This window comes from Symphalangus syndactylus, chromosome 8 (assembly GCF_028878055.3).
Source record: "Symphalangus syndactylus isolate Jambi chromosome 8, NHGRI_mSymSyn1-v2.1_pri, whole genome shotgun sequence".
Classification (NCBI taxonomy): Eukaryota; Metazoa; Chordata; class Mammalia; order Primates; family Hylobatidae; genus Symphalangus; species Symphalangus syndactylus.
Window position 1 is genome coordinate 72,671,742 of NC_072430.2, and position 13,309 is coordinate 72,685,050.

Genomic DNA, 13,309 nt, shown 5'->3' on the forward strand with positions numbered 1-13,309 from the left:
CCGGGCAGAGGCGCTCCTCACCTCCCAGACGGGGCCGCCGGGCAGAGGCGCTCCTCACTTCTTCCCGGACGGGGCGGCCGGGCAGAGGCGCTCCTCACTTCCTCCCGGACGGGGCGGCCGGGCAGAGGCGCTCCTCAACTCCCAGATGATGGGAGGCCGGGCAGAGGCGCTCCTCACTTCCCAGACGATGGGTGGCCGGGCAGAGGCGCTCCTCACTTCCCAGACGGGGCGGCCGGGCAGAGGCGCTCCTCACTTCCCAGACAGGGTGGCCGGGCAGAGGCGCTCCTCACTTCCCAGACGATGGGTGGCCGGGCAGAGGCGCTCCTCACTTCCCAGACGATGGGTGGCCGGGCAGAGGCGCTCCTCACTTCCCAGACGGGGCGGCCGGGCAGAGGCGCTCCTCACTTCCCAGACGGTGGGTGGCCGGGCAGAGGCGCTCCTCACTTCCCAGATGGTGGGTGGCCGGGCAGAGGCGCTCCTCACTTCCCAGACGGTGGGTGGCCGGGCAGAGGCGCTCCTCACTTCCCAGACGGTGGGTGGCCAGGCAGAGGCGCTCCTCATTTCTTCCCGGACGGGGCGGCCGGGCAGAGGCGCTCCTCACTTCTTCCCGGACGGGGCGCCTGGGCAGAGGCGCTCCTCACTTCCCCCCGGACGGGGCGGCCGGGCAGAGGCGCTCCTCACTTCTTCCCGGACGGGGTGGCCGGGCAGAGGCGCTGCTCACTTCCCAGACGGGGCGGCCGGGCAGAGGCGCTCCTCACTTCCCAGACGGGGCGGCCGGGCAGAGGCGCTCCTCACTTCCCAGACGGTGGGCGGCCGGGCAGAGGCGCTCCTCACTTCCCAGACAGTGGGTGGCCAGGCAGAGGCGCTCCTCACTTCCCAGACGATGGGTGGCCGGGCAGAGGCGCTCCTCACTTCTTCCCGGACGGGGCGCCCGGGCAGAGGCGCTCCTCATTTCTTCCCGGACGGGGCGGCCGGGCAGAGGCGCTCCTCACTTCTTCCCGGACGGGGCGGCCGGGCAGAGGCGCTCCTCACTTCTTCCCGGACGGGGTGGCCGGGCAGAGGCGCTCCTCACTTCCTCCCGGATGGGGCGGCCGGGCAGAGGCGCTCCTCACCTCCCAGACGATGGGAGGCCGGGCAGAGGCGCTCCTCACTTCCCAGACGGGGCGGCCGGGCAGAGGCGCTCCTCACTTCCCAGACGGGGCGGCCGGGCAGAGGCGCTCCTCACTTCCCAGACGATGGGTGGCCGGGCAGAGGCGCTCCTCACTTCCCAGACGATGGGTGGCCGGGCAGAGGCGCTCCTCACTTCCCAGACTGTGGGTGGCCGGGCAGAGGCGCTCCTCACTTCCCAGATGGGGCGGCCGGGCAGAGGCGCTCCTCACTTCCCAGACGGGGCGGCCGGGCAGAGGTGCTCCTCACCTCCCAGACGGGGCGGCCGGGCAGAGGCGCTCCCCACCTTCCAGATGGGGTGGCGGCCGGGCAGGGGCTGCAATCCCAGCACCCTGGCAGGCCAAGGCAGGCGGCCGGGGGGTAGAGGCTGCCGCGAGGCCAGACCACGCCACCGCATTCCAGCCCGGGCAACAGCGAGCACTGGGTGAGCGAGACTCCGTCTGTAGTCCCAGTACCTCGGGAGGCTAAGGCGGGCAGAGCACTCGGTGTCAGGAGCTGGCGACCAGCGTGGCCAAGATGGCGAACGCGTGCCTGCATCCAAAGGAGAAAAGGCAGGCAGCGGTGGTGGGCGCCGGGAGTCCCAGGCAGTCCGCGGCGCGGGCAGCAGCAAGCCGAGTAGATTGTAGCCTGGGCCAGAGAGGGAAAGAAAGAAAGAAAGGAAGGAAGGAAGGAAGGAAGGAAGGAAGGAAGGAAGGAAGGAAGGAAGGAAGGAAGGAAGGAAGGAAGCTTGCCTACTTCTTAACAGTATCCTATTGATTTATAGAAATTCTTTTTATGTTGAGATTATTACTCCTGCATCATGTAATGCAAAATTTTAAGTATATTATGTTTAATTATATTAATCTTGTTAATTAAGAAAGTAGTCTCCTTATTCGTGTGTGTGTGTGTCATGAAGACATTCCGATGTATCCAGAATATTTTATTCTACTGCTTTAACTCTTAAAATAGGACCTTCAGCAGCAGCACATTGTGATGACTCAAATATTTCCCAATTTGAAGCAGGCTATATATCAAAGTTTCTGATTGGTTGGACTTGGGAGATAATACCCAGATTTGCTAGACTGTCTACCTATCTTTGCATCCCACTGCCAATATTTCCTACCACTTTCCAGTAAGTCTCTTTTCCCACTTTTTACTCTTTAACTTATAATAATAACTTTCCCACTTTTTACTCTTTAACTTATAATGTACTTTTTGCCTTCTTATGTTGAAACCAAATTCTGAAGAGAATGAAAGATCTCGTGACTGACCTCGCTGGAGAAGGAGAAGCATTTCTTGGTGGGATTCAATATAATGTCATAGACACTATGTCTGCAACTTGCTATTATCTCCACGGCCAATATACCAAACTTGTAGAAATATTCATATTTTTGTGTTTCTAGTACTTCTCTTATGGAATTACCGGTTAATCATAGGGCCACGATGTACACCAAAACAATGTCGTATATAAGATAAAATGTGCCCCCAGTGTTTTCCTAAGTTTAGCATCTACTTTCCAGTCGCTCCTTTTGTACCTTCTCCCTAAAGCTGGCATTGGATTATTTGGCTATCAGAATTCAATGCTCCTGGTTGTCATTCTGTTGCTTTTCCTTTTGAATCACGTGGTTTCTTGAAATAATCACAAGTTGGACTTCCACCATGTGTTTTATATTTCTTTTGTCCACCTTCCTCTACCCTAAGAAAGAGCTCCCTACCCTTTAACTGATAGGCAGCTTTCTTTCCCCTCTAGAACAGCTCAAAGATGTTGCTTATGGCACCCGACAGTTGTCATTATGTTTGGAAACACTGCCAGCCCATGGAGATGAGGATAAAGTGGATATTTCTCTGCTGCATCAGGGTGAGAATCTTTTTGAACTGCACATCCACCAGGCCTTCCTGACATCTGCCGCCCTAGCGCAGGCTGGAGATACCCAACCTACCACTTTCTGCACCTATTCCTTCTATGACTTTGAAACCCACTGTACCCCATTATCTGTGGGGCCACAGCCCCTCTATGACTTCACCTCCCAGTATGTGATGGAGACAGATTCGCTTTTCTTACACTACCTTCAAGAGGCTTCAGCCCGGCTTGATCTACACCAGGCTGTGGCCAGTGAACACAACACTCTTGCTGCAGGATGGATTTGCTTTGACAGGGTGCTAGAGACTGTGGAGAAAGTCCATGGTTTGGCCACACTGATTGGTAAGTGCTGTTGGCTTCCTGCAGTTCCTAAGCACCAATGCAGAATTTCCCAAAGCCTACAGTTGCTTTTCTGGTGGTTTCTTATTTTCTTCCTTTGTCTTTGTTCTTGATCCTTGCCACACCATCTGTATTCTCCCTGCTTTCATACTTTCTGCTGTCCAGGAGCTGGTGGAGAAGAGTTCGGGGTTCTAGAGTACTGGATGAGGCTGCGTTTCCCCATAAAACCCAGCCTACAGGCATGCAATAAACGAAAGAAAGCCCAGGTCTACCTGTCAACCAGTGTGCTTGGAGGCCAGAAGGCCCAGGAAGAGGAGGTGAGAAAAAGGATGTGCTGAGGCATCTCAGAGGAGCCTCAGCCAAACAGCTCATGAGAACAGTTCAGTCTTCCACTCTCAATAAGTACTTGTTGAATGTGAATGAAAGAGAAAACTGTCACACCACAACTAGTCTGGATTATTCCCTTGGTCAGGCTTGAGTCTGAAATGAAAGTATGCCTTTGGAGCTAGCTACATCCTTCATCCTTGCTGTGAACAGAATAGCTTCTCTGTGCCATTCTCTAAGTTAAGTCGTGAGTGCTAGTATCTCCCTGAAATAACTGCCAGAGCCAGTCTGCAGGCAGGTGAAGATCATTAGGTTTCTTCCCGATCCAGTTGGGATAGCTGTTCTCTAGATCTTAGCTCTTCCTCACCACAGATCCTAGGCTTCACCTACAACACGCTCAAGCTGCCCTTTTCCTCAATCCATGACCAACATCTTTCCAGTTCAGATCGGAGTCTTGGGAACCTCAGAACGAGCTGCGGATTGAAATCACCAAATGCTGTGGCCTCCGGAGTCGATGGCTGGGAACTCAACCCAGTCCATATGCTGTGTACCGCTTCTTCACCTTTTCTGATCATGACACTGCCATCATTCCAGCCAGTAACAACCCCTACTTTAGAGACCAGGCTCGATTCCCAGTGCTTGTGACCTCTGACCTGGACCAATATCTGAGACGGGAGGCCTTGTCTATACATGTTTTTGATGATGAAGACTTAGAGCCTGGCTCGTATCTTGGCCGAGCCCAAGTGCCTTTACTGCCTCTTGCAAAAAATGAATCTATCAAAGGTGGGAGTTCGAGGTTATTACATCTTCATGCCCTCTTCCCAGTGTTGTCTCCCTGTCCTGATTCTACTTTTTTTTGATTACTTGTTTGAAATAGTCTCTCTTAAAACCTGAAGAGAAGGGATTTAGAATATTGTCAAGAGCAACAGAGCAGAAGACTTAGAGCCTCACTACTTGTGTGGAAACACTGGCTTCTTCTGCTTCTTTTCAGCCACAGAGACAACATTCCTAAGTGGGTAGAGCCAGCAACCTGAATTCTATACCTCTGTATCTGAATAAACTTTTTTTTTTTTTTTTGAGATGGAGTTTCGCTCTTGTTGCCTAGGCTAGTAGCTGAGATTACAGGCATGCGCCACCACACCCGGCTAATTTTTGTATTTTTAGTAGAGATGGGATTTCTCCATGTTGGTCAGGCTGGTCTTGAACTCCTGACCTCAGGTGATCCACCCACCTCAGCCTCCCAAAGTGCTGGGATTACAGATGTGAGCCACCGCGCCTGGCTGAACAAACTTTTTAAAGCTCTGTAATGCTGTCTAGTGTCTGTCTTTACTAAAGGCCTGTTGTTTCTTGGTGCATGACTACATAGATATCTGATTATAAACTGAGACCTTAACACTCCCCCATCATTCTCTCACTTCTTTTAAACACTGGACACAAGTTAGAGAGATTTTCACACCAGATCATGGCAAACATAAATTTCTTGGATTTTTTTCTTTTCTCCCAATGTGGAGCTGAGCTCCATACTATCTTTCCTAACTTTCATACCTAGGATTGTGTGGGTGTACCAAGAGGGGTCAACTCTTTGATTACAGTCCTGGGAGGGTGAGGTGGGGGTATCCATGTTTTCCTTAGGAAGTGGGGATAGTTGCAGCCAGAAACAACCATATTTAACAAGATTCTGGATGCTCCAGGAAATGTGTGCAGCTCTCTCCTCAATACAACTGCTTAGAAAAAGGCTGACACTTCTGGACACAACTCCTTTGCCAAACAGGGGAGGCAGTATAAACCATCTGTTAATCAGTGTTACAAATCAGACATCTGGCATTTTGAAAAAGCCATTTTGCTTAAGTTTTCTTGGGACCACTTGAGGGTAGAGATGACAGTTTTCTTGGTACAACTAAGGCACAGTAAGCATTTGATAAGAGTAATAATAATGCAACCTTGTTCATTGGCTGGATGACTGATGACAAGCAATCTGTACTCCTTTTCATACACCTTTCTTTTTTTTTTTTTTTTTTTTTTTTTTGAGACAGGGTCTTGCTCTGTCACCCAGGCTGGAATGCAGTGGCGCGACCTCGGCTCACTGCAAGCTCCGCCTCCCGGGTTCACGCCATTCTCCTGCCTCAGCCTCTCCGAGTAGCTGGGACTACAGGCGCCCGCCACCACGCCCGGCTAATTTTTTGTATTTTTAGTAGAGACGGGGTTTCATCGTGGTCTCAATCTCCTGACCTCGTGATCCGCCCGCCTTGGCCTCCCAAAGTGCTGGGATTACAAGCGTGAGCCACCGTGCCCGGCTTCATACACCTTTCACTACCTCTTCCTGAATCCTAGAGATAGCCCATCTTCCTCGATTAATATTCTAACTGCACTGCTATTTGATTTTACTTCTGAGTGCATCATCATCGTAATTATTTAATGGATGTTAATTAATTGGTGATAAAATATGTTGAAATTAAAAATGGGAAGGAAATAGATAAGGTGCTGACAAATGCTCACTTGCTTATTTCATGTGATCAGGTCTTATTAATATCTGTTTGTCTCTCAGGTGATTTTAACCTCACTGACCCTGCAGAGAAACCCAACGGATCTATTCAAGTGCAACTGGATTGGAAGTTTCCCTACATACCCCCTGAGAGTTTCCTGAAACCAGAAGCTCAGACTAAGGGGAAGGATAGCAAGGACAGTTCAAAGATCTCATCTGAAGAGCAAAAGTCTTCATTTCCTTCCCAGGTAACTCTCCAGGACTCCACAGGTAGCAGATCTCTGCCAATCCTATGGAGCAGATTTGAAGGAGACAGTATTATAGTTGAAGTAGGTGCCGTGGCTCACGCCTGTGATCCCAGCAGTTTGGGAGGCCATGGCAGGCGAATCACCTGAGGTCGGGAATTCAAGACCAGCCTGACCAACATGGGGAAACCCTGTCTCTACTAAAAATACAAAAAATTAGCTGGGCGTGGTGGCGCATGCCTGTAATCCCAGCTACTTGGGAGGCTGAGGCAGGAGAATCACTTGAACCCAGGAGGCAGAGGCTGCGGCAAGCCAAGATCACGCCATTGCACTCCGGCCTAGGCAACAAGAGCAAAACTCTGTCTCAAAAAAAAAAAAGATAAAGAAATTCCTTCTGTGAGTGTCATGTGTCCTATGAACTTAATATATATCCCTCATAATGCCATGAGACTACTGATGGAGCGAAAGCCTGGGTTTTACTGTGGAAGAGAGAGAGAGATAGCATTTCTCAGCTCCATGAGGAGAGAAATGAAGTCTAATGCTAGTTCCTAAATCCCTTTCTTGTGTGTTTCTAGATTGTTAAACTACCATCTTGTAATGCTGTCTCTGATCTTTCTATTCAGGATCAGATGGCATCTCCTGGGGTTCCCATTGAAGCTGGCCAGTATCGAGCAAAGAGAAAACCTCCTCATGGGGGAGAAAGAAAGGAAAAGGAGCACCAGGTTGTGAGCTACTCAAGAAGAAAACATGGCAAAAGAATAGGCGTTCAAGGAAAGAATAGAATGGAGTATCTTAGCCTTAACATCTTAAATGGAAATACACCAGAGGTAAGACCTTAAAAACTTTGAAGCACTAAATTGTGGGTTGTAGTGTCCCCAGATGTATTATTCTCAGAGGTAGAAGCAGAAGCAGACACACAAGGTAAGCACTAATCGGCTGGGCATGGTGGCTTCGGCCTGTAATCCCAGCACTTTGGGCAGTTGAGGTGGGCAGATCACCTCAGGTCAGCCTGGCCAACACGGTGAACTCCTGTCTCTGCTAAAAATACAAAATGAGGCCAGGTGCAGTGGCTCACGCCTGTAATCCCAGCACTTTGGGAGGCCAAGGCGGGTGGATCACATGAGATCAGGAGTTCGAGACCAGCTTGACCAACATGGTGAAACCCTGTCTCTACTAAAAATACAAAAATTAGCTGGGTGTGGTGGTACATGCCTGTAATCCCAGTTACTTGGGAGGCTGAGGAAGGAGAATCGCTTGAAGCTGGGAGGCGGAGGTTGTGGTGAGCTAAGATCACGCCATTGCACTCCAGCCTGGGCAACAAGTGAGAAACTCCGTCTCACAAAAAAAAAAAAAAAAAAATTAGCTGGGCATGGTGGTGCGTGACTGTAATCCCAGCTACTCAGTTGGGAGGCTGAGGTAGGAGAATCACTTGAACCCAGGAGGCGGAGGTTGCAGTGAGCTGGGATCGTGCCACTGCACTCCAGCCTGGGCAACAGAGCAAGACTCCATCTCAAAAAAATAAAAATATGATTAAGCCATAATCATAGCTATTTGTGGCTAGCTTGTGTTTCTACAAACACAAGTAGTTTAACAAACCCCCGAACTGTTCGTTTCAATGTAATTTAATTCAGCATATTATGTACTCTGCAGTTTATGCTTAAAGTTTTAATACTATATATATTTTTAAACAAGTACTCACTTTTTTTTTTTTGAGACCGAGTCTCGCTCTGTCGCCCAGGCCAGAGTGCAATGGCATGATCTCAGCTCACTGCAACCTCCGCCTCCCAGGTTCAAGCAATTCTGCTGCCTCAGCCTCCCAAGTAGCTGGGATTACAGGCACGCACCACCATGCCCGGCTAATTTTTGTATTTTTAGTAGAGATGAGGTTTCACCATGTTGATCAGGCTGGTCTCCTGACCTCAGGTGATCCGCCTGCCTCGGCCTCCCAAAGTGCTGGGATTATAGGCGTGAGCCACCATGCCTGGCCAACAAGTACTAACTTTTAAAAATTAAAAAGAGCTAGTATTGTCTGGGCATGGTGGCTCACACCTATAATCCTAGCACTTTGGGAGGCTGAGGCAGGCGGATCACATGAGGTCAGGAGTTCGAAACCATCCTGACCAACATGGTGAACCCCCATCTCTACTAAAAATAGAAAAATTAGTCAGGTGTGGTGACGGGCTCCTGTAATCCCAGCTACTCAGGAGGCTGAGGCAGGAGAGTCACTTGAACCCAGAAGGCAGAGGTTGCAGTGAGCCAAGATGTTGCCACTGCACTCTGGCCTGAGTGACAGAGGGAGACTCTGTCTCAAAAAATAATAATAAAAATTAAAAAAATAAAAAGAGCTAGTATTTAAAAAGAAGGCAGGAAGGAAAGAATGAAGAAAGAAAACGAAGATATTACCAGCTATGTAGTATTGTTCTTATTCTGAAGCAGGTGAATTACACTGAGTGGAAGTTCTCAGAGACTAACAGCTCCATAGGTGATGGCTTTAAAAATCAGCACAAGGAAGAGGAAATGACATTATCCCATTCAGCACCGAAACAGAAGGAACCTCTACGTCCTGTAAATGGTATTGTCTTTTAAAATCTACTTTTTTTCCTAGCACTTTGGGAGGCCGAGGTGGGCAGATCACGAGATCAGGCTTTCAAGAGCAGCCTGGCCAACATGGTGAAACCCGTCTCTACTAAAAATACAAAAATTAGCCGAGTGTGGTGGCATGTGCCTGTAATCCCAGCTACTTGGGAGGCTGAGGCAGGAGAATCACTTGAACCCAGGAGGAGGAGGTTGCAGTGAGCTGAGATTGCGCCACTGCACTCCTCCAGCCTGGGCGACAGAGCGAGACTCCATCTCAAAAAAAAGAAAAAAAAATATATATTTTTTCTGTTTACTCATTTAATTGTTTTGCCAAGCTAGTTATTTACTTTCCGCCTTCATCTTAGAATGCTAAAGTTTTTATGGAAAATTAGTATGTAAGACTCGAGGTCCAGTTTTGTGTTACAAGTGTGATGGTTGGGTTAACCAAGGCTGGAATTCTTAAATAAGTAACTTCCGGCCGGGCGCGGTGGCTCACGCTTGTAATCCCAGTACTTTGGGAGGCCGAGGCGGGTGGATCACGAGGTCAGGAGATCGAGACCACTGTGAAACCCCGTCTCTACTAAAAATACAAAAAAAAATTAGCCGGGCGTGGTGGCGGGCGCCTGTAGTCCCAGCTACTCGGAGAGGCTGAGGCAGGAGAATGGCGTGAACCCAGGAGGCAGAGCTTGCAGTGAGCCGAGATCGCGCCACTGCACTCCAGCCTGGGCGACAAAGCGAGACTCCGTCTCAAAAAAAAAAAAAAAAAAAAATAAGTAACTTCCCCAGTGTTTATAAAATGTTATTTTGCCCTAGGGTTTTTTTGTTTTGTTTTGTTTTGTTTTTGAGATGGAGTCTCATTCTGTCTCCCAGGCTGGAGTGCAATGGCATGATCTCAGCTCACTGCAGTCTGCCTCCCGGGTTCAAGCGATTCTCCTTGCCTCAGCCTCCTGAGTAGCTGGGATTACAGGTATGCGCCACCACGCCTGGCTAATTTTGTATTTTTAATAGAGATGGGGTTTCTCCATGTTGGTCAGGCTGCTCTGAAACTCCTGACCTTAGGTGATCCACCCACCTCGGCCTCCCAAATTGCTGGGATTACAGGCGTAAGCCACCGCACCCAACCTAGTTTTGATTTTCTCATTAAAACTGTTTGTCAGCTGGGTGCAGTGGCTCACACCTGTAATCCCAGCACTTTGGGAGGCATAGGCGGGATCACCTGAGGTCGGGAGTTTGAGACTAGCCTGGCCAACATGATGAAACCCCGTCTCTACTAAAAATACAAAAAATTAGCTGGGCGTGGTGGCATCTGCCTGTAATCCCAGCTACTGGGGAGGCTGAGGCAGGAGAATTGCTTAAACTCGGAAGGCAGAGGTTGCAGTGAGCTGAGATTACACCACTGTACTCCAGCCTGGGCAACAGAGCAAGACTCCGTCTCAATACAAAAAACAAAAAACAGGACAGTGTTTGTCTTGATTATTGAGTTTTTGGCACCCCTTCAAATTTTATGCCTAAGGTCAGTGCCTCAAATGCTTTCCTCTAGTTCTGACAGTGGTCAGAATAGTGGTTACTCCTAGGAGAAGGGGAAGAGGGTTATCAGGAAAGGACACCCTTTGAGCATCTGGAGTGCTGCCAGTGTTCCATTTCTTGGCTGAATGGTGATAGAGATGTTCATTTTACAACAATTTAATAAGTTGAACATTTATATTTCAAGGGCTTTTTCCATGTGCTTGAAAAATTTAATAATGAGAGGAAAAATATAAAGGTAGATATGGAAATATTGTGAAAAGGGAGTCTCTACTACTTAAAAAAGCCTTTTTTCTAAATCTCTAGAAGCATTTCATATATTATCATATATATATTTCGTATATATCATATACATTTCGTATATATCATATACATTTCGTATATATCATATACATTTCATATATATATCATATATACATTTCATATATATATCATATATACATTTCATATATATATCATATATACATTTCATATATATCATATATATTTCATATATATCATATATACATTTCATATATATCATATATATTTCATATATATCTATATATATTTCATATATATCATATATATATTTCATATATATAGATATATATATATATATATAAAAATTTTTTTTTTGAGATGAAGTCTGTCTCTGCTGTCGCCCAGGCTGGAGTGCAGTGGCACAATCTCGGCTCACTGCAATCTCCGCCTCCCAGGTTCAAGTGATTCTCCTGCCTCAGCCTCCAGAGTAGCTGGGACTACAGGTGTGCCCCACTATGCCCGGCTAATATTTATATTTTTAGTAGAGACTGGGTTTCATCATGTTGTCCAGGCTGGTCTCAAACTCTTGACCTCAAGTGATCCACCTGCCTCAGCCTCCCAAAGTGCTGGGATTACAGGTGTGAGCCACCACACCTGGCCTAAAAGTATAATTTTTAAGCTTTCGAATGTATTTGGCATAACTTAAATGGGAAGAGCTAAAAGCATAATTTTTATGCTTTTGAATGTATTTGGCATAACTTCTTAAATGGGAAAAGCATAAATGATTTTTCTCATGAGAAGGATAATTTTTCTATTGATTGTGTAATCTGATTTTTCCATCAAAGTTTACTCAATGTAAGGAAGGTTAACAAGAATAACCAAGCCCAAAATTTCCCAGAGCCAAATTTACATGACTGGCAAGAAATCCTGGTTATAAGAGAACAATTCCATTCTTATGATTTGCAGACAATGGAATATTATTTAGTCATTAAATAGTAGAATAAATAGTAACACTGTATCTAGATAGCTTCAGTGTATCCAGACCTGAATGCTGGGTTCCAGTTATCTCCAGACTCCCAATTTACGTTTCTTCAGGTATTTGATTGAGTATAATCTATATCCACTAGCTTTTCCTCCTTGCAGAATGTGAAATATGGGACCAGAAGGTAATCTAAATCTCATGTACTATATGGTCATCTATTTATAGTCATAAATAATAAAAGAAGACTATTTCTGTGGAAGCCTAATTGTTAGTTATTGTTTTAATATCGCTGTTCTCCATGAATTTCAAAAGATCAAGACTGGCCAGGCGCGGTGGCTTACACCTGTAATCCCAGCAGTTGGGGAGGCAGAGGCGGGCAGATCACCTGAGGTCAGGAGTTTGAGACTAACCTGGCCAACATGGTGAAACCCCGCCTCTACTAAAAATGCAAAAATTAGCCAGGTGTGGTGGTGGGTGCCGGTAACCCCATCTACCTGGAAAGCTGAGGCAGGAGAATCGCTTGAACCTGGGAGGCAGAAGTTGCAGTGAGCCGAGACCATGCCACTGCACTCCAGCCTGGGCAACAGAGCAATGCTCCATTTCAAAACAACAACAAAAAAAAACAAAAAAACTCAAAACCACCAGTTAGTACTCGCAAGAAGCTAAAATCTGCCTGGTTTCAGATGTTTGAGTGGAGCTATCAGAGGCAGGATGCTGTAGTTGTTGAAAAAGAAGCTTATTAATCTTTTAGACAAAGGTCTAAGGGTATTAGGTAAAGGCCATCAAGAAATGAAAAGGGCCTGATTTTAAGGCCATTTCCACATATGTAGACAAAGCCTTGTGTCCTTTAGCAGCCTTTGCTTTTGCTGCCCCTCAGACCTTTTCCCTTTGAGACCTCAGTGAAACAGACAACCCAAGATTTGAAATTTTACAGAAGAGGCACAGCTTGCCATCCAGTTATCTAATGCTGTGTAATAATCTACTCCAAAACTTAATGACTTAAAACAATTATCATTTCTTTGGCTCACTACTCTGCATGTTAGGCAGGTCTTATGAAGAAGACTCATTTCTCCTCTCTCAATGTGGCATTAGATGGGTTAGCTCAGCTGAGGGGCTGATGGGTTCGACTTGCAAGATAGCTCACCCTACTAGCTGATCAGGTGGTCCTGGCTGTCAGTGGTTGCTTGGGCTTCCTCACAGATGGGTAGCTGAGTTCCAAGACAGCAAGGTACAAGTCTATGGCATTTTTGTGTTCTGGCTTTAGAAGTCACATAGCATCACTCCTACCATACTCTTTCAGTTGAGACAGTCCAAAAGATCCACCTTAGTTGAAGGGGAGGGGACAAAGCCTGCACCACTCAATAGGAGCAGTGTCAAGGTCAGTCGCATTGTAAGGAGAGCATGTGGGATGGGAGAGACCATTTGAGGCCATCTTTTTTTTTTTTGAGACAGAGTCTCTTGTCACCCAGGCTGGAGTGCGGTGGCTCGATCTCGGCTCACTGCAACCTCTGCCTCCCGGATTCAAGCAACTCTTCTGCCTCAGCCTCCTGAGTGGCTAGGACCACAGGAGTGCGCCACCAAGCCAG

General features: G+C 47.5%; 1 protein-coding gene across 5 annotated transcripts in view; it reads left to right on the top strand.

The window, feature by feature from the left end:
- The window catches only part of RPGRIP1 (RPGR interacting protein 1), an 86,048-nt gene that overhangs the window by 53,399 nt on the left and 19,340 nt on the right, over window positions 1-13,309 (top strand). For 2 of the 5 annotated variants that reach the window (XM_055289596.2, XM_055289597.2), the window contains 3 exons: window positions 6,216-6,400; window positions 7,021-7,224; window positions 8,831-8,969. In XM_055289596.2, coding sequence (XP_055145571.2) covers window positions 6,216-6,400; window positions 7,021-7,224; window positions 8,831-8,969 — 528 coding nt within the window. Of the gene's footprint in view, window positions 1-2,896; window positions 3,350-3,511; window positions 3,664-4,110; window positions 4,454-6,215; window positions 6,401-7,020; window positions 7,225-8,830; window positions 8,970-13,309 lie in introns of all 5 variants that reach the window. The other 3 variants (XM_055289593.1, XM_055289595.2, XM_055289598.2) reach the window with 3 other exon arrangements.